The following is a 20,915-nucleotide window of genomic DNA, read 5'->3' as shown; positions in this document are numbered from 1 at the left end:
CAAGTGGGGAAGATGGTTCTCCGGAGACGGCCCTGATAACAGCCCGGCTGGAACGGCAGGCTCCCTGTTAATCTTGTCATCCTGTTTCCTGTCCCCCACACACCCGGTGACAGCTGGCTCAGGGAGCGAAGCAGGAGGAATGAAATTTCCTCTAATTCTGACAGTCGCACGGAGGGCGAGGGGTGGGCTGATGCAGGGCTGAGCACTGACGTGCAGTGATTCCACATAAATAACTTTTGGATTAGCTTGGCAAATGTCTGGGCACTCACCCCACTCTCTCTCTTCTCCAAGTAATCCGTGTTTGGAAAATGCAGATGGTGTCTCTGTTATTTTCCAACATTTATTTATGGTTTCTAGTTACAGAAGTAATAACTGCTTACCATGAACCCGAGGAAGTGATGGCAAATCACAGAGAAGAAAATAAAACCATTTGCAAAGCCGGCCTCTAGCCGGCTGATTAAAATATGTGCCCAGGTTATTTCAAAAGGTTAATCTGTGGCTTAAAAACGTCTTATCCTCAAAACCAATATTTCCCGAATTGCGGTACCCTGACCCTGGTGACAGAGGAGATAACTTTGGAGGGCGTGCAGACACGGAGGCCCATCAGATGGATTTCATAGGCTTCAAATGAGATGAAGTTCTAAGGAAGGAAGGAAAAAAGGAAAGGAGATGGGGAAGGAGGGAGGAAGAAGTGTTCAGGCTGATTATTTATGAGAAATGATTGAGAAGCAGGAGAGATGGTAGAAAGATCTGGCGAACATTGTCAAGGTGATACATAAATGACAGAAGTCTGGGAATACACCTGAATTCTCATTCTATTGAGAAAGCGTGGGAGCTTCCCTGCTGTTGGAAATGCTCTCGGCCCTGGTCTTTCATAGAACGTTGCTTCCTTTGAACTTTGCTTCCATCTTGAAGATGTGTTCAGACCAGTTCTGAACTTCTTAGGAGTCAAAGGGGCTGGCGGGGCCAAGGCCAGGGCCACCAGGGAGTGGGGAGGGCGCCTTTCTGGAGAGGATGGGAGCCAGGCGTTGCAGGCTGAATACAATTTGACTCTGTTGGGAAGAAGGGTTTTCTGGGTTGGATCGGAGAAGTGGACAGGGATCTACAAGTCTTGGGCTCCAGAGGACGGGTGAGATTCTGAAGATCTCTGAAAGCCAGCTGGCGTGGCTCACTGACAGGTGACACTGTCAGAAGGGCTGTCCCTGGAAGCATGGGGGTCTGGAGGGAGGAGTGGTCCCAGGAGGCAGCATCTGGTCCAAGCTTCCCTCTTTTGCAGAAGGGGAAACTGAGCCCCGGAGAGTCATTTATTTATTTATTCAGTTTTTGATCTGCTGCTTTTTTATGAAGTGCCCTCTCTATGCAAGGGCTGGGGACACAAAAGTGAATCAACCCACTGAGGGAGGGGCAGGGCCCACAGATGGCTCTGGAGTGGGGTCCGGGCTGCTGCACTGAGTAGCTCCGGGGCTCCCCTTGTCCTCTGAGCTTCCAGCGCCTCGTCAGTAAAACGGGAGATAATTATAGAACCTACCTCCGGGGTCGTGGCACGGATGAAATGAGGTAATGCGTGTGTCCTAATTACTATTGCCATGAAACAGATTACTCCTAAATTTCACGTGGACTGGCCGAGGAGCCCCGGGCTCAGAGCTATGCCATCAGCTCTGTGTGTGTGAGACTAAATCCAGGGCAGCCAGAGCTCTGGCGCCGAGCTTCCGATGGAGCTGCAGCCCGCTAAAGGGGCGGGAAGTACCAGGCACCCTCAGTCATTCCATGATGAGCTCCCAGTGCTCCCAGTTTCATCCAGTTGCAACCTGCTAGCCCTCAGGAATGCTCCATAAATCCTATTCCTCTGGAAAGATCAGGCATCCCCTGTTATCACTGTGTGTGGGGCAAAGCGGGAGTCCCGGGGAAGCACTTTGGACAAGTTCATGATGTTGGGAAGTAAGTCCACAGGTTGGGAATTTGGGAAGGCTGCATCTGGGCAGTTGCTGCTGGCGGTCAGGTGTTGGTGGGGGCGGCGGGTATCTGAAGGCCTGACGGGCTTGGACGTCCAGGCTGGCACACCCCCACGACTGGTGGTTGATGCTGGCTTTTGGCTGGGAGCCCATCAGGGTCGCCCGCTGGAGCGTGTGCAGGTGTCCTGCCCAGCGTGGCAGACTCAGGGGGGTCAGACTCCCTCCGTGGTGGCAGGCTGCCCCCGGAGAACCAGCCGGAAGCACGGGACTTTTGCTCACTCGATCTTGGAAGCAGGTAGTGTCTCTCCTGCTGCATCTCCTTGGTTGACTGGGACTCATTAAGGAAGACCCAGATTCTGGGAGGAGGGGCAGGGAACCCTCCTCTAGGTGGAAGGAGAGACAAAGAGTGTTCCCACGTGTTTTAACACTGCTTCAGGCTGCGCAGGGGTGCCTGGCGCCGGTCCCCGGACCAGGGTGATGCTGGATTGTGTTAGATGTTGAGATGGGATCTGGGTTCTTGTGAAGCAAGTTGACTTGCCCCGGGCCACATAGCCAGTCCAAGTGCAGAGGCCTGGCTGTGAGCTTGGTTTCTTCAGGATGGAGAGAGTCCCCCGTTCTCCCCTCAAGGCTGCTGCTGGTCCTCTTGGAAGGACAGACAAACCCCAGAATAGGAACGAGCTGCAGCAAAGTGCTCCCCCCAGCGCTTCTTGCTTTATTTCACACGCAGCGAGCAATGCCTGGTCTTTCCAGCAAACGCAGCATTTGTGGAGCGTGACTAGGGTAGCAGAGTGCAGCTGTGGTGGCTTCAGAGGGCTTCATGATGGGCTCCCCGTGTCTTGGCAGGAAGTGGTCTCTGGAGCTGGGGTACCTGGAGTCTCTGATGGGCGGGCTTGGATGTTGAGTCCCCCAACCACAGAGCAGATAGGAAAGCTTGGAGCCTGGGATGTCCCATGTAAAATGAGTAGGTTGGTTTTATCAGCCCCAGGCCATGGACGTCTCTACCCACCCTCATTAGGAACTGACCATTCTCCCCCACCCACCCCCTTGTCTCTGTAGTGTTCTGTCATCTCTTCTGTCTTCTTCCTTTAGGGTCGGGCTTCTTAATTAGAATCTAAGATTCCTTTTGAAAATCCGCTTAAGCAAGGAAGTCTGGAAAACTCACTCTACATTAATAGAAAAAAAAATTCGTACAATCTTAGGGGATTCATGGTGTCCGGGACCTTTAAAAGGTTAAAATCCTTCTATTGGAACCGTCCCTCCTTTTCCCACCCCTTCCTTCCTGATTTTAAATGACTGTTCAGTGCCTAACCTCAAATAGTCATTTTTCAAAAGGAAGGTGAGCGCTCTTATGTTCTCATTTGTGTCGTTGAGGGGAATGCCCAACTAGTGAGTGATTTCCAGGACAACAATGTGGAGATGGCATGAACTCCCCACTTCTCGCTGTACTTTTGGTGGCTTCCCCTGGAAAGTGTGAATTTATGTAAAACCAGAAGGCGGTTATGTTTGGGAGGCTGAGCCACCCCACATTGTGAAATGGTTTGTCCCAAGAGGGTCCCCTCTTGGGTCATGGTTGTCCTTCTTATCCATCATCATTGAACTTTTTCCAGTCTTCTGCAACAGTGTCCTCTCCCACCCCCTGCCCCAGCTCTTCAGGGACAGTGTCCGTGGGCAGATCACTCACTCATTCTTGCTTAAGCAGCATTTCTCAGCCTTTGGGCAGATAATTAGCTGAGGCGTAGGAGGCTTGTTAAAAAAGTGGATTCCTGGGTCTCACCCTCAAAGGTGCTGAATCAGTGGCTTTAGGGAGAGGGTCAGAAACTGCCCTTTAACAACTTACCTGATGGAAGGGTTCCCCTGGTCACACCTGGATAATCCCCTTGGCCCTGCAGGAGGAGCCAAGACATGCAGATTATGCGTGACCTTATTTTTCTGGAAATAGAGCCCACGTGCTGGGCTGTTTTATAAAAAAGAATCCTTTTCTTTATTTGGTGCTCAACTTTGGCTGAACATCAGGAGAACCTGGAGTGCACCTCCACGCACTATGAAAAATGTAAGCCATACAGAAAACAGGGCAGAATTGTACAGTTAGCACCCATACACCCACTGATTAGGTTTTACAGTTAATATTTTGCTGTGTATTTGCTCTGTGCTACATCCAACAACCAATCTGTCCATCCATCCATCTATCCACCCACCAATCCATCCATCTAATTTTTTTGATGCATTTCAAACTCAGTTGCAGACATGAGTACGTTTCACCCTTGTAGACTTCAGCCTGCATGCCATTAGCTAGGATTCAATTTTTGTTCATGATTCTCTCTTTGAGGTAAAATTTCCATACAGTAAAATGCACAAATCTTAAGTGCACCATTCACTTTTTGGCAAAAGCACATACCCGTGAAACCCAGGCTCCTATAATAATATAGAACATTTCTTCACCCTAGAACGTTCCCTCAGGTCCCTTCCCAGTTAATTCCTCCTCCACCTCCCCACCAGAAACAATCAATATTCTGATTTCTTAAAGCTATAGGTTAGCTGACTTCAGAGCTGCAACTTGAAACCACCACTCTGATATTCACTAAGGCAGAGATTTCGTAAGGGAACCCCAAGATCTCAAACCAGCGTTGCCGCAAGCGGTGGGTGCTCATAGCCAGAGCGGGAGGCGTCTTTAAGTTCCTCGGTGTCCCTCAAATCATACAGCCCTGGCTGAATCAACGGTGGGACATTCATGTCACTTCTTTGTGTCGCCCCTGGTCTCACCAGCGCGATGGAATAGGCAGCATTCACCTTGCTTTTCTCCAGCTGGCTGGTGTGATGTGAAAGGAGTAATAAACTGGTTGCGAAGCACTCTGTAGATGGGAAGGAGAGAGCGATGGTTATTTGCAGAGTTAAATCCTGCCTGGGGTGAGCTGCCCCCAGTCCCTGGAGTGTCCACGCGCGTTAGATCAGAATAACTTCCCCAAGCGTATTAGAAAGTTAATAAATCAAGAAGGCTCTCATGGGATTGTGCTCTGTCCACCCCCGCTTTTCATTTTAATCACAGATCAGCGTGCTAGCGAGAGGAGGCACGTGTTCCCCGAGAACGGAGATTTTATAGTCCCCTGCCTTGCCCCGGCGCGAGGCTTTTGTTGTTTGAGAAAGGCTGTCAGAAATTAAGTAAGCATCGCCGGGGTGGTGGAGGTGGTGGGGCGACAACGGACAGCCGCCAGCACCCCAGCACCCCAGCACCCCTGCCACCTGCTCCCGTGAAAAGGCCGATTCAGTTGGCTGCAGTGGAAAACATTCTCCGGGGCGTTCGTTAGCTGGCGGCAGGCGGCGGGGCCGTTTGGCCGTGGATTTCAATATTCCCTTGTAACGTTTTACAACCCAGACCCGGCGACAATGGCGTCATTCATTGCATCCGCTCACGTGGAACAGAATGTGAGAGGGGGCGGAGCCGGGGAGAAGCTGGTCTGCGGCCCTGACAGCCAGGAGGACCCCGGTGGGTGTTCCGACTGGGCAGAGCGTGTCCATGGCCGTGGGGCTGATACAGTGGGGAGCAGTGGGATTTGACATTTGGGAAAATGAAAGGCCCCCCAAACAGCAGGACCGATTGACGGTTTGACTGGTAGAGGTTGCCACGGCCCGGTATCCAATACCCAACTCTGTCATCGCCGAGGATGCTCCATGTGACAGAATGGGGGTGTCGCCCAAGTGGTGGTGTGAAGGCAGCAATTCCCTATTACCAAGTGTAAGTCGTCAAGAGCTTTGAAATAGTTCTGACCCCGGGAGGCAGCCCAGATTTACCTCTTCTTGGCTGAGAGATCTGGGGCAGGTTGCTTAACCTCTCTGAGCCTCATTTTCTCCATGTCTGCAAGTAAACCTAATCGTACTGATGGAATAGGATTCTTGCCAGGATCAAATGAGGGAAAGCATGTAAGTCAACCAGCACAGTGGCTGGAACACAAGGAGACACGGACAGGACAATGTGAATGAGGAGGAGGAAGATGAGGGTGAGACTGGTGAGGATGGTGAGATGGTGATGATAATGATGGTGGTGGTGATGACGATGAAAAAAAAGCCCTTAGTCGCTGGCCCCTCTTCCCAGATGCACAAGGGTTTTTCAACTTTCACTATAATTCTCTGGGACTCTGGATTCTTCAGTGATGCTGAAGAGGAAAACAGTTTATCTTCTCATCACAGGGACTTTGGAGACTTTGGCTGGATGGCCACCCACTGAGTTCCTTTGATGGGTCCATCGATGAACCTGGGGAAGATTACCCCAGTGTTGTTTGCTGCTACCATTTTCTTCTCTTTGTGTCTGTTAATCCCACACTGATGGAGAAGCCACTCCCCTCTCCTGTGACTCTCTCCTGACACCTGTCAGATGGATTTGGGGATGTTGCATCTCAGGTGGTGGGGATGGTGATGCTTCAAGCCCCCTGGAGAGAAAGAAACTGTGAGGAGCAATGGTTTTGGGGATAATAGGGTTTCCCACTTCTGTGAGTGTTGGTAATCAAAAGCAGCATTTGGCCTTTCCAGAGAGTAACCTTGCAATTCGGCAGTGCCTGAAGGGAGAATTCCACGGAGTCCATTGATACATTTTCTTGTAAATTCCTTCAGCCAACATTTTTTAAGAGTTATTTTCTTTAATTAAGAGAAAATAACTGTCCCCATGAAGAATATCAAAACCAAAAGAGATTTTCCCCTTCTTATTGGATCCCTGACATCCCAGTACTTAAATCAAGCACGTCCTAAATAGAATTACCAGCGACATTCAACAACTTTAATGTTTTATTATTATTATAATTTCTTCTTCTTCTTCTTTTTTTTTTTCCGTTACGTAGCTTCAGCCTCCGAGCGAGGCCTACAAAGCTGGTTTCATTCCTTTCAGCCTCCTGGCCCCAGGGAGAGATTCTGAGTGCTGGAACTGCTCAGGGTGGCTCCAGCTTTGGTTCTGAGATGGCACAGACCATAAGAAAGCTGGGCTAGGAGACCCCTGGGTGTCGTACCCTCGTGGAAACTTGGCTGACACTCTGCTGTCCCCTGCCTGGTTACTCTGATGTGTTTTCACATGACAAACAAAGGCAGGGGCCCCAGGGTGGAGATGGTCACACCCCTGGGGTGGGGGTGGGGGGAGAAGTGGAAGAGGAGTCTTGGCCCTGAAGCCATTCACCCCTAAAAACATATTATACTTTAAACACTGAAAGAAGTAATTTGCAGACTGTCTAGAAGTGATTAGGGGACTGTTGGGTTTGAATTCTGGTCATTTCTCTTTCTAGCTCTGTGACCCTGGGCAAGTTACTTAATCTTCCCGGGGCCTCAGTTTTCTAATCTGTAAAATGGGGACCAAAGCAGTACTCAACCCACAGGGTCACAGATGGGACGAAGAGGGTTGATGCAGCATCCTTCAGAATGTGCTGGGTGTAGTGCTCTTTGTATGGGAGATGCTCTTGGATTTTAATGGGGAAGGATTTTCACTGCATCAAAGGAACTGTCAACTACCACCACGAATTCCTAGTTTCACGAATATTCTTGCTCAGAGGGAGGCCAATCTTATTTGTGTAAAGAATTAATTTTAAAAATGGAATAAATCAAAGAATAAGTGGTTCATGGCAAAAAATCACAGCTCAGTTCGGGATTTCCTGATACCTATTTCCTCTAGGGAGGGGTTCTCTCTCTGTCTCGGTCCATGGGCTTCTCTGGCAAGTCTAGTGAAACTTCTGAATTCCTTTTCAGAATAATATGATTAAATGTATAAAATTAGGTGCACAGATTGCAAAGGAAACCGATTATATTAAAATGCAGTTGTCCAAATATTTTCTAAGTGGCAATATAGTAATATACACCCTCTACGACTGTCTTAAGTAATAGGTGGAGAATGACTGTAATTTTGAAGTCGCCGTGAGCATCGTGGTATCTGGAGACGTGGACCACAGGATGTGAAGTTACTTTGTTTTTGTGGGTGGCAGTCACTAGGGCTGCTAATACAGCTGTGGCTTGTTGCCTACGGCCATGACAAGAAAGAAATACTAAATTCCAGTTCAAGATTATTGAAAATAAAGATGTCATTTAAAAAAATCCAAGTTTACACCCTCAAGTTTCCCCAGAGTGAAGACCTCCAAGTGAAGGAGACAGGCTTATGGAACTGCTTCCTCCCGAGAGATTTTTATGAGCTGAAAGCACGAGTCATTTTGTAACTGGAGTGCGTTGTTGGATATGTTCAACAATCGTGGGCGATAGCAGGCTCAGAGAGGTTAGGTGCCTTGTCCAAGATCACACAGCTAGTAGACGGTAGGTCTGGCATAGAAGTCATACTTTCCTGAATCGAACACCTTTATGCTTCCCACTGTTCGCTGATTCTTAGAAATTCAAGTGAAAATCAGAGTCTGGTGGGTGATCAGGGAAGGGCAGCTGTCTGGGGGACACAGGGCAGGCTGCTGTGGCTTCTCCAAACCATCTCTGTATTTTCCCCATTTTGCAGATGTGATGACTGAGGCCTAGCTAGCTGACCTGCTTTATCTGAGCTCTCAGAATTGACAAGGACATGGGGCTGTGTGTGCTACAGACTCGGTGTGTGGGGGCGGGGGTGGAGGACTTGTTTCTGGGGGTTGTGTGAAGAATGGACGTTTCCCCAGATATAGCAGCTTTTCTGAATCCACAGGTGACTTGGGATCAGACTCAAATCCCGTCCTGCCCCTCCCACTCCCAGGGTCGCCTCCTGGGGGGAAATGCAGTGGGGACCTTTGAGTATATCTTCATCTTCATTTTAATTTTGCTTTCCAGCCAAGCGGGGTTTCCCCTGTGGCTCTCAACCCTGTTTCCATTGTCTTTTGTCACCCAAGGAGATGTGGTGGGTGAGGGACATGGGGAAGATGAGTGGAGACCCTGGAGGGTCACATGTCTCTCCAGGCAGCTGTAAGCACTTCCTTTACTTGTGGGTGTATTCCCCTAATCTAGTCCTCCTGCTCCATTATAATAATAATTATTATTTTCAATGTAGAAATATTCATATAAACTTCATAAATGCTCACTGTGAAAAGAGTCAAGCAATGCACACTTGCAAAAAGTAATGAGTGACCGAAAAGCTTTCCCATAACCCCAGCTCCTGGAGGGAACCACTGGTAATCATTTCATAATTTAGATCGTGTTATGTCTTACCTCTTGCACAGATTTCTGAATTTGTACATATACAGTTTTCTCCTTTTTAAAGGTTGCATAATATTCCACCATTTAGCTCTGCCAATGTTTACTCAACCATTACTGAGAACGTTTAAATCGTTTCTAGTTGTTGTCCTTGTTATAGACAATGCAGCAGAGAAAATCCTCATACATATGGCTTTGGGCACTCACCTAAACAGCTTCTTAGGAAAATTCATGTTCATGGGATTGCTGAGACCACATTATTGTAGATTTTAAAAAAGGATACTGTCAAATTGCCTTCCAGAAAGGATGTGGCAGATCACCCTTCCATCAGCCTGCACTGTAATAGTTAACTCTCCTGTTCAAGATTTCCTTTCCTTTTTTTTTTTTTTTTTAACATTTTTTATTGATTTATAATCATTTTACAATGTGTCAAATTCCAGTGTTCAGCACAATTTTTCAGTCATTCATGGACATATACACACTCATTTTCCTTTCCTTTCCTCAATCTCAAACATTGGCAGCCCCCTTCCCATCCCCCTTGGGTGTGGGAATGTTATGGGTCAAGGCATTCTCTTATCCACCTGGATGCTCCTCTCAATTCTCCCTTTTATCTTTGAGCCATCTCTCCTCTCAGCTCCTCTGCAAACTCTCACTCTGATCCCTCCTCCACCCACCTGGTTTCCTTTTGGGATGTTGGTGATGCTCAGCACCACTTCCCTCCTTTCCAGGAGAGGTTTCTGGTGAATTTCCCAAGTTCTCATGAGGAAAAAAAAAAAAAAAGGAATACCTGGTCTGAAAGCTGAAGGTAAGGGAATGTGGAGGACCTGATCCTAAGAGTGTGAGGGACCAGATTTTGGTCACTTTGGAGGATGCTGTACGTATGGCATCATAAACTGAGGTGCAGAAGATGGTGGTCCGGAGGTCTGTGAGTGATCGGGATGGGACCTGAATGTGGATCTGCCCTGTGGATCTTAGATCCAGTGCTCTGTTTTCTATCTCTTGTCCTTGCTCTTCTGTCTTTCTCCCTTTTCTCTCTCTCTCACTCTGTCTCCCCAAAACTGTGACAGTCATGCCCATGGCTGTTACTTGTGGAGCACTCTCTGTGTGCCAAGTACTGTTCTAAGTTGTTCACGTGTGTTAACTCATTTCTTCTCTCAACAACCCTTTGGACTGGGAATTTTTTATTGTTCCTCTTTCAGAGATGGGAAAAACAAGGCAGGGAGAAGTTAAGTATGATGTCAGTGGTGACAAGTCCAGCAGCTCAAAAGGAAATTCTAAGGCACCAGCAGCAAACTCTCCAGATTAGGGTAACCTAGGATGTTACGTGGCTATCCTAGGTGGTCAGCCATCATTCATTACTAACTTTGGGCAAAGACCTCAACCCCATTTTAAAGATGGAGACGCAGAAGTTAAGTCTAAGTGACTTCTCTGCTCTTCAGCTTTTGAATTAGGAAATTCAAAGACATCTAGAATAGACTGAAATAGTTCAACTGCCATATGTATTTATTGGTTATTAAGAGGTGTTCTGAACTGGGGGGGGTGCTCATTTATATTTCTGCACATCTATATTCATAAACCTACTTGCCTAATGTATAAGGCATGAAAAAATGATGACTCAATATTTATGTCCGTGGCATAGGATGCACTTGAGTATACCTAGATCGCCTCATTCATCAAAGATCCCCTCTGTTTCTTATTCTGTGATTTTTCTGGTGGGATTCTTTGACCCTGTGGTTCGGCCAGTGGGAGGACCTATATCAGGCCACTGATCGATATTATTTCGTATCTTCTCTCTTTCAGTAAAGAATATCCCGTGGTTCCCAGGAGCACAGTGAGACAGAAAGTGGCTTCCAACCACAGTCCTTTCAGCAGTGAGCCTCGAGCTCTCTCCACCTCATCCAACTTGGGGTCCCAGTACCAGTGTGAGAATGGTGTGTCCGGCCCCTCCCAGGACCTCCTGCCCCCACCCAACCCGTACCCGCTGCCCCAGGAGCACGGCCAAATTTACCATTGCACCAAGAGGAAAGGTGAGTTTGACAGCCCTGCTCAACTTGCCATTTTACTTCTTGCTGCCTTTCCTTGAAAAAAAAAAAGGACACATAACTACATGTGTGTGTTTTTTTTTAAATGTAGCCAATACAAAATTATGTAGAGATTATAAGAGATTCAAACCATTCTGGTAAACCTAAAGATTCCTTTGACACATCTTCCCCAGGTTCTAGCCCCTTCTTTGGGGAAAACTTATTTGAAATGTCCTGACCCATTTATTTGTTGACACACATGGGTGCATACAAATACAATGAGTTTTGCTGTAACTTTTAACAGCTGATATCATACTATATGTGTTTTGCAACTTGCATTTTTTTTTTAAAACTTCAGAATACATTGTAGGTATCTTTTCTTGAACCTAGAGTGGCCTCATTTTTTTTTCTAGCTGCTGAAGAGGAAATTATTTCCCCAAAAAGGTGAAGCAGGGTTTCTGTTGCCACTTCTGCCAGTGGTCAGGGAGTGTCCCAGCTGTATTATAAGCCACATTGCAGGGAACCTCCTTGTCGCTGGCTGTGCTTCTCTAGTTCATGTGCAGGGTTTCTCCCAGGCGGATTCTTGGTTCTTCCCTTTTCCAGATCAAATCAACACCTCCCCCCACCCCCACCCCCCAAAAAAAGGGAGGGGAAGGTAGGGGAGAAAAGAAAATCGCATCTGATTTTCCCTCCTGCATATCCCTCTTTAAGTCCACCAAGCTGGTCCAGGACACTCCATAATTTCCTTTGCTGGATGAGAAATGGATGACTTTCCTAAGTTACCCAAGTCCAAAGGGGAGGTGAAGGAAGTAAATTTCTGTTAGCACGTTTTCCGAGTCAAGAGTTGAAGGGGTTGACGTGGGCTGCGAGGCCAGAGAAACGCAGATTTGAGTCTCAGCCCTGCCACCAGCTTCCTGCGTGACGTGACCTCAGGCGGGTGTCCTCGCCCCTCCGTGCCTCAGTTTCTCACTTTGTAAATGGTGCTAAGTCCCCTGCAGCAGTGGGTGCTTGGTGAGCACCCAGTGAATGGCCGCTGCGATAGAATAAATAGCAGGTAACCCTCCAGAAAGTGAGTGCCAGGACGAAGCCAAGAGAAGACTGCTCGTCTGGGGTGGGGTGGGGGTGGAGCTTGGGAAAATGGATGCGAGGGGAGGGGACCACGGACCCCAGTGCTTACTCCTGTCGTCTCCAGAGTCAGACAGGTGAGATGAATCCTCCCTTTAGGGGCAAGTTACTTAGCAAACTCCTCGAACCCTCACTAAAAAGCACCTACTGACTTGGGCTCATGATCAGACCTGCCTTGAAGGTTTGGGCTGAGTGTCATGAAATCCTGCTTGTCGAGTGTTTATCACGGTGACTTGATAAGTCGCCACTATTCTGCTCCAGCAGACCCAAATCTTAGTCATTCTGAGTGGCCTAGTGGACCTCACAGCCCCAGGAGCCAACACGATGCCTTTGAAAGTCCAGTGCTCAGTGCCTGGAACTTCTTTAAAAAAAAAAAAAATCAGCTCACTATCCAGAATCCATGGTGAAGGAGGCTTTGGCGCCTTTCTCTGGGTCTGGGGTTACATGAGGAAAGGAACACAGCCTGACTATTTGACATTTACCAAAATTGCCTTTCAGAGGAGGGAAGAGCTGTCATTGGTCCAAGCCTGGGGCTGGGGAGCTGACCTGGGTGAGACTGAGCTTTTCAGCCTTACCTGAAGCCCATCCAAGCTCCTTGGATGGCGAAGGCCTGAGCAATATCACCCCAGCAGGCCCCCCTGGCCTGACTCCCAGCACGTTGGCTGCCAGATGGGCTGGAAACCAGATGCCTGCAAGCTTGTCCGCCTCCTCAGGCACAAGCAGGGGTTAAGAATGTCCCAGGGAGCACAGGTTCCCTGCACAAAGATTCTGTTTTATATTATATTTAAGGGTGGCCTGCCCAGGTTCTGGACCACAGCCCTTTCTAAAACACTATTAAGTAGGTGCTCTTATGAACCCACTTTACAAATGGGGAAACTGAGGCTCACAAAGGGAAAATCATGTCCTGATGGTTCTTGAAGGCAGAATTTGAACCTAGGCTGGGTCTGCAGACTCTGCCTGGGCCCTGGACGACCACCCTCTCTGTCTCCGCCTGTTCATGCCTTTGCTTATGAGCTACAGTCTCCAAATTTTATCCTCTGCTAGAGATCTGATCTTGAGACTGGGTCAAACAGGCTGATTAAGCGCTCACCAGTTTCGAATTAGAGAGCTCTTTCGATTAAATTAATGCCAGACCAAAAGAAGAGGAGGAAGAAGTTAAAAGAAATCAGGGCACTGTTTTAGGTTCGATGTTCACAGCAGCATTCTTGTAAATGCACTTGTGGGGGATGCAGAGGGGAGGCTTTGAGTGCAAGGCTCAATGCACCTCTTTGAGTGATGTGAGCAGCTCGAGTGAACTCAGGATCAACCTGAGCTGGCCCCTGGGGAAGCTGGAGTCAGCGGCTGGTCCGTTGCTGTGCGTCCCGGCGGCTGACACTTTCCAGCAGTGTGATTGTGGGGAACTTGCTTCAGCTTTCTGAGCCTCAGCTGCCTTTTCTGCAAAATGGGGATAACCATAGCACCTCCCCTGCAGGGTTGTTGTGAGATGAAATGAGATAATCCAGGCAGAGCACCGAAGACAGTGCCCGGTACCTGCTCCATGAACTCAGCCAGATGCCGCTGCCCCGCCCTGGTGAAACCCACACTGTTGCAAGCAGCTGGGACAATACAGGGCTAATTATAGAATTGTTTGATGAAATGGTGATCAGATGGGATAAGGCAGATGTGCAGCATGCTAACAGAGTTCAAAGTGGGGTATCGGACCAGGAGGGGACATCCGGGGAGAATTTCAGCTGAGAGTGGGAATTGGATGGAGAAGCAAGGAGCTGAGGGGGTGTCCAGGGGTAGAGAAGAGTGTGTGCACAGCTCCTTGGAAGATGGGGAGTCCCACCCCTGCTGGGGGTGTGAACAAAAGGCCGGAGTGACTGCAGCACAGACCAGGGGAAGGTGCTGGGCAATGAGGCTGTTCAGAAAGGCAGGGACCAGCGGGACGCCAGCCAGCGTTAAGCTGTTTTGAGGAGTTTGGACGGGCAGCCATTGGAGGGGCTTAAACCCGTGAGTGGTGTGATTCGGGTTTTGCTTTGAAGCAGTCACTTTGCTGTGATATAGGAGGACTAGATGGATGTGTGGGCCCTTTTGAGAGGCTTTTGCAGGCTCTGAGGTGTGAGATGATGGTGGCTCTGACTGAGGTGTGGGGAGAAGACCCTGAGGTGTGGGTGGAATCGGGGCGTTGTGCCTGGTTGCAGATAACAAGGTGAGGAATTGCCCTGCTTTCACAGAGGCGGAAACTGAGGCCCGACATTGAGTACCGTGCCCAGTGTCACCCAGCTAGTGGGCTGTTTCACCTCAGTTTCATAGTGAGGTCTGTGCGCTCACTTTTGCAAAAACCTCTGCCCTTCTCTCCACCCTCCACCCCCAAGAGGGAGCTCCCAGAGATGGAGAACATCCCAGGCAAGCCCCATCTGTCCTGCCTGCCTGCCTCGGAGACGAAAAAAGAAAGCAATTCATCATCAGCCTCCATTGTAAAGTGATAAGGAATCAGCCGAGGTTTCCTTCCAGTTTGGGATTCCCGTTAAGTGATAACTCCATGGGTGGCTTCCCCCCCCCAACCCCCGCCCCAGCCCCTGCCTGCCCCACTATCTGACTTCCCTTCATTGTCTGTCTCCTTTCCAATGAGCCTAGGAGGCAGCCCCAATGAAATGTCAAAGGGCCAGGCAGGCCAGAGGGCCCCTTATGTTTGGACCCAGCTGTCTCCAAGCTATCTCTCCCGATGGATAGAGCCAGAAAAGCTGGGAAGGTCTTTTATCAACGCCACTCAATCAAACCCAGGACCCCAGGGCCTGGGAGAGCACTTGTCTGTCTGTCTTTCTCCCTCCCACCCTGACAACTCTCCCCGCCATTGGAAACCCAAATAAAGATTTTAGCAAAGTCATTTTCTGCACTAGATCCTGACAGGGAAGGCAGAGACGGGAGAGGGGGTGGTAACTGGATATAGCAAAGGTGTTTGCAATTTCTCAGTCTATGCCGTTTTCAAAGCAATTCCATCATCCTTTCCTTCTCGGGATGCTCACTGCAGTCTTTGAGCCACGGGAGATGCCCTCATCCCCGCTTTGCAGGGGGCAGATAGAGGGCTAAGAGCTTGGGTTAGATTCCCAAGGTTATGTGGCTGGTGAGTGGCAGATCTGGGCTGCATTCATCAAATAAATATTGGTTGCGCACTTAACTTTGTCCTGGGCGCTGCGCTGCATGCTTAAGATAAGGGGAGAGCAAGATGGTCACGGTCTCTGTTCCCATGGAACTTGTATCCTCGCTGGGGGAGACAGATTATAAGCAAGTAAATAAATTTAATGGTTTCAGATAGCGGCTAAGTGAGATCTGAACCAGAGTCTTTTGATCTTCCCACGATATCACCCCAGTTCTTTTTACTTTAAGCTAAGAGCTAACAGAATGGGGACAAAGACACACACAGGCATCCATCTATCCACCCATCATCCATCCATGCATCCATCCATCAGGGTCAAGGTTACTACCTTTTTATGTTCTCTGAACATACTGGGTTTCATGAAAGCTGAAAGGCTGGGGTTGTCGATCAGAAAGATCACCGTCTGGGGCGTCAGAGGTCTGAATTACTGCTCTACGCCTCACTTGCTGAAGGTCACTCAGCCAAGGAGTGGCTGCTCACCCTTCTGCCTCCAGGGTCTCTTTCTGTGAAAACTCCACAACGGTCTTTTGCTAGAATGAATGCATCAGCAAGGGAGATGCCCCGTCTGGGAATGATGACAATGTTGGCTCAACGAGATCAGTGATTTGAAAGCAGCTCTGATAGTTTTCCAGCTCTGGCACCCACCCACCCAAATGCCTTTAAGTACCGGGCAACCTTCACAGAGCCATCTATCTAATCGTCTAGGAGGGGAGAGAGAGTAGACCCTCGTTACTTGAGCAGAGAAGATTTGAACACTTACTTTGTGTAAAGGGAAGATAACACAGAAACTAGACTGCACTGTTCTTATCTTAATTAAGGTGTTATCCCCAAGTACAATCAAGAACTGAGATCAGAATGGTCCAGTGGTTCGCCCCAGGTCACACAGGCAGTGAGAGTCAGAGACAACTCTGTGCCCTGAAGATCTGCGTTCTGGATTCATCCTTAAAGCCACTTTATCTGGAATCTGCAGCATCTAGAAAAATGCAAGGCACCAGGGTTTTTCACAGTGTGGTGTGGTGATTGGTGGTCAGAATCAGGAAGAGCTTTACTGTTATTCAGGAGGCTCCAGTTGGGTTTGGGACATCCGACGTACACTCTGATAACTTTCTAAAACTGAGAAAACTGAGCCTGTGGACTCATTTCATCAAGAACTTGACCCTTGAGATAAATATGACTCACTCGGGACAGAGGTCTTTGCTGTTGATCAGTTATCAGGCTCCCAATAAAAAGAAAGAAACCAAACCATCACCAAATTGAGCAGAAATTACACCCTAAGCATCTATCACAACCGACATGAAATTCGGATCCTTGCTTTGAAGGATCCCTTTCTTTACAATGTGAGGAGGGCCAAGGGCCCTTGAGAATGCCCAGGTCCTGTTTTCATCAATTAGCCAGCCCTGAGTTTTTCTTAGGATTCTGCATCAGATCTTTGCGGGTATTAAAGACTGGAATGTGTAATTTTACGATTTTCCAAAATGTGTTCTGGCCTTTTTCATATTATTCTTCCTTTTTAACTTGTAACAAATCTGGAAGGGGATCAGAAACTGGGGAATGGTTAGTTTGCCTTTTTTTTTTTTTTTTTTCTCTTGCCAAGGGTACCCTGCAGCTGTACTTTCTATTATTGAAAAGGGGGGGGGAACACCCTGGTTAAATGGAAAACCCAAAGGTTACGATTCCAGCAACAATGGAAACATTCAGATTTATGGATCCGGGGGGGAGGGGTGGATGGAAAGAAGGATGGGGGGAAGGAATCAAGGGAGGAGGTGACGAGGACAGACAAACAAACAAAAAGTTGAGTGTAGCAATGTCTTTAAGACGTCAAAAAAAAAAAAAAAAAAAACCCAAAACAAAACGTAACGCCCAGTTAAAAGGTGAAAAATGTGGCCACCTGCTCATCTGGATGTCTTCAAACATCTGGATGGTTGGCATGATGTGGACAGAGCACCTGGAAAAATGACTACATTTTTCACTTTTTTTTTGGACCCGTGTTTGGGCGTCCTGTGGGTCCCAGATGTGTCCCAGAAAGAGTCTAGCTAAAAATAAGTCTGCTTGCTGTTGGGTGGGTACGATGCTAGCCTAGATATGTGTTATTTGGAGAGATTTTTTTTTTTCACATGGGGGTGTCACTCAGACAATGATGCAAGTGGAGGTCTTTGGTGAGACTCACACCCAAGCTACCCGACCGGAATGGGGAGTTGCTTTATAAGCCGGTGTGAAGCCGTAGGACTGACTGTGGGAAGATGGGCTCACTTGGAACTTTACATCCAAGGAGCACCTGCTATTCACAAAGTGTCCACCTCCCTCCCTCCCCGCTACTCAACAGATGTTAAGGAGAGGGGCCAGGGATGTGCACCAGCAGGACCACACCTGCCCACTGGCCAGCGCCTGGCACAGTCCTTGGCACTTGGGAGGGGCTCAGCCAGTGTCTGTGGGATGACTGGGTGAGTGGCGTTGGATGTTAGGAATCCAGAGAGTTGGAAGCGAGGGGTGGGAGGTGGAGTGAATCAGACCTGGCTTTGATTCCAGCCTCCACTCCTTCCCACCTGCCTGACCTGGAGCAGGTCCCTTCTCTGACTTCAGTTTCTGCCTCTCTGAGATGGGAATGACTGTGAGATTAGAGTCAGGTCACTTAGTAGGTGCCTTATAAATGATGGCTCTTATTTTGTCCCTTATTCAGTCCGGTGTCTTGCTCTGATACTGTCAGCCATCACAGTGGTCACAGTTTTGGGAACATCCCAGTGTTTCATTTTCCTTCACACTCCCCAAAGACAGGTATAGTTCTTAATGTTATTCACTAGAAGAAGATTGGAAGTGAAGAAAGAAAATCTCCAGTTGATCGGGGGGTGGGGCGGGTAAAACTCCAGCCAAGGAATGAATCTGTGTGAGGTTTACACCTTGGCAGAAATTCCCATGTACTGCTTCCCCTGAAGGAAACACCTGGAGCTGTGTTATTATAGATGAGGTCCGCCGTGACACAGGCAGTGTTACCCTGGCAACAAGGGCTGCCCTGGGTGATGGATATCAGGAAATTTACATGCTCGGTTTTATTTCTTCACTGCCCAGTGAGGTAAGTATCGCTAACTCTGATTCAAACATGATAAAAATGAGTCCCAGAGATGGCAGATGCCCTGCTAGTCCCAACTTCTTAACCTGGGGTCTGGATTTTAGGGAGCCTTTGAGCCCCTGAATTTGTCGGCATCACTTTGGTATATTCATACAGTTCTCAAAACTTCGTGTTTCAGTGTATTTTCCTAGGAGAGAACCAAGCACTTTTGTTGGTCCCCAGAGGGGTCAGTGACCCCAAAGTGGCTATGGAAGACCCTTTTTCAGAGATGGAACTATGTCCCCTGCTCTACACTAGGGATTAATTAGTGCCTATAGAAGGCAAGTGACTAGCTCAGGAGGGAAACAGTGACATACGAATTGGTACCAACTCAACAGATGCTAACTGAGTCCTTGTTTACATAAGGCTTGTTTACGGGAAAGGATTGGGGATTCACTCAAGCTCCCCTCCATGTATCCACTTGTCCATCCATCCTTCCTTCCATTGCACAAGTATTTCTTGCACGTCTTTCTGTCTAGCATGATACTGAACAGCAGAGAGTTTGTCATTCGATTACCTGGAGTCTAATCCTAGCTCCACTGTCGATCAGCCCTGTGAGACCACGGGCAAGTTTCTTAATCTCCATGTGTCTCCTTTCTCTCATCTGTAAAATGAGTTGCTAAGAGAACCCGCCTGCTGGGGTTGTTGTGAAGATTAAATGCGTAATGCTATGGAAAGCACTTAGAGCAGTGCCAGGCAGAGCGGACTCTGTATGGGTTTGTTTTTACTGTTACTGTTGATGCTGTTATGATTTTCGTCGCTAGGTATGTCCTGGCTTCTGGGAACATAGCGATGGGTAATGCAGATAATGTCCTGCCATCATGGAATTTATGTGCTGGGGAGGAGAAAAGATGATGATGATGATGATGATGATGATGATCATGATCATCATCATTCATAATAATAATAATAATAAATGCTATTTATTACTTCCTTGTACCAAGCTGTGGACCAAGCGCTTAATCTATATTTTCCCATTTCTTTGTCAACAATTCCCTTTCTCCAAGTATTACCCTTTCCATTTTACAGATGAAGAAACTGAGCTCAGAAAGGTCAAACTCTTTGCTTAGAACTCCGTCGCCCAGGGTCTTAGCTGTTACAGCCCTCCCCCCATTTATCAGCAAGGAAATAGCAACACATTGGTTGGTACCAACCGATACTAACTGGGTCCTTGTTTACATAAGCCATCAGGAAAGGGACTGGGGACTCACTCGCGTTCCCATCCACGTATCCATTTGTCCATCCTTCCTTCCATCCGTTGCACACATCTTTTTGGCATGCCTTTCCGCCTAGCACGGTACTGAAGAGCAGAAACTCTGTCATTTGCTTCCTAGGATTCTTACCCTAGCTACACTATTAATCAGCTATGTAAGACCTTTGATCAGACTGGAGGTTGGAGCTCACTGTCTCCCAGATTTAATTCTTCAGGCCTTGGGCCAAATGGCTGTCTCTGCCTTTGGCTGTGGGACGCCTGGTCCTGGCCTCATTGGTGTCTCTCCTCCTGTCTTAGCAGATGAAGAATGTTCCACCACAGAGCACCCCTACAAGAAGCCCTACATGGAGACGTCGCCCAGCGAAGAGGACCCCTTCTACCGCGCCGGCTACCCCCCGCAGCAGGGCCTGGGGGCCTCCTACAGGACAGAGTCAGCCCAGAGGCAGGCCTGCATGTACGCCAGCTCGGCGCCGCCCAGCGAACCGGTGCCCAGCCTGGAGGACATTAGCTGCAACACCTGGCCCAGCATGCCTTCCTACAGCAGCTGCACCGTCACCACCGTGCAGCCCATGGACCGGCTCCCCTACCAGCACTTCTCTGCTCACTTCACCTCGGGGCCCCTGGTCCCCCGGCTGGCCGGCATGGCCAACCACGGCTCCCCGCAGCTCGGGGAGGGGATGTTCCAGCACCAGACCTCCGTGGCCCACCAGCCTGTGGTCAGGCAGTGTGGGCCTCAGACTGGCCTCCAGTCCCCGGGCAGCCTTCAGGCCTCAGAGTTCCTGTACTCTCACGGCGTGCCAAGGACCCTGTCCCCGCATCAGTACCACTCCGCCGTGCACGGGGTCGGCATGGTTCCAGAGTGGAACGAGAACACCTAAGGTGAGGCCTGCCTCTTCGCCGACATGGGCTCAAGGGACAGGGGAGAGAGGGAGAGAGACAGTCGCAGAGAGAACCCCACGGACGAGATGTGTCATTTCACCCCGTGTTCACGTCTGCACTTGCGATCCCCAGACACTGATGTGATCAGTAGCTTGAAACCACAATTCAAAAAATGTGACTTTGTTTTGTCTCCAAACTTAAAAAACCAATGAGAGGAAACGAGTTCCCCACAGCCTTCCATCCATCCCCCACGACCACCATAATCATCAACCAGCCACGTTCACATCAACTCCAGATGTCCTCCCTGATTCCTTCTTTTCTCCAGAGTCTTGCCTCATGGAGTGTTTTATCCCACTGC

General features: G+C 48.7%; 1 protein-coding gene across 2 annotated transcripts in view; it reads left to right on the top strand.

The window, feature by feature from the left end:
• The window catches only part of TBX5 (T-box transcription factor 5), a 43,414-nt gene extending 22,727 nt beyond the window's left edge, over window positions 1–20,687 (top strand). The window contains exons 8-9 of one of the 2 annotated variants that reach the window (XM_032471501.1): window positions 10,878–11,104; window positions 19,976–20,687. In XM_032471501.1, coding sequence (XP_032327392.1) covers window positions 10,878–11,104; window positions 19,976–20,556 — 808 coding nt within the window. In that variant the 3' untranslated portion in view covers window positions 20,557–20,687. The remainder of the gene's footprint in view (window positions 1–10,877; window positions 11,105–19,975) is intronic. The other variant, XM_014562300.2, reaches the window with a different exon arrangement.
• The last annotated feature ends 228 nt before the right edge of the window (window positions 20,688–20,915 follow it).

The sequence above is a fragment of the Camelus ferus genome, chromosome 32 (genome assembly GCF_009834535.1).
Source record: "Camelus ferus isolate YT-003-E chromosome 32, BCGSAC_Cfer_1.0, whole genome shotgun sequence".
Taxonomy (NCBI): domain Eukaryota; kingdom Metazoa; phylum Chordata; class Mammalia; order Artiodactyla; family Camelidae; genus Camelus; species Camelus ferus.
This window is presented reverse-complemented; position numbering and strand designations above follow the sequence as displayed.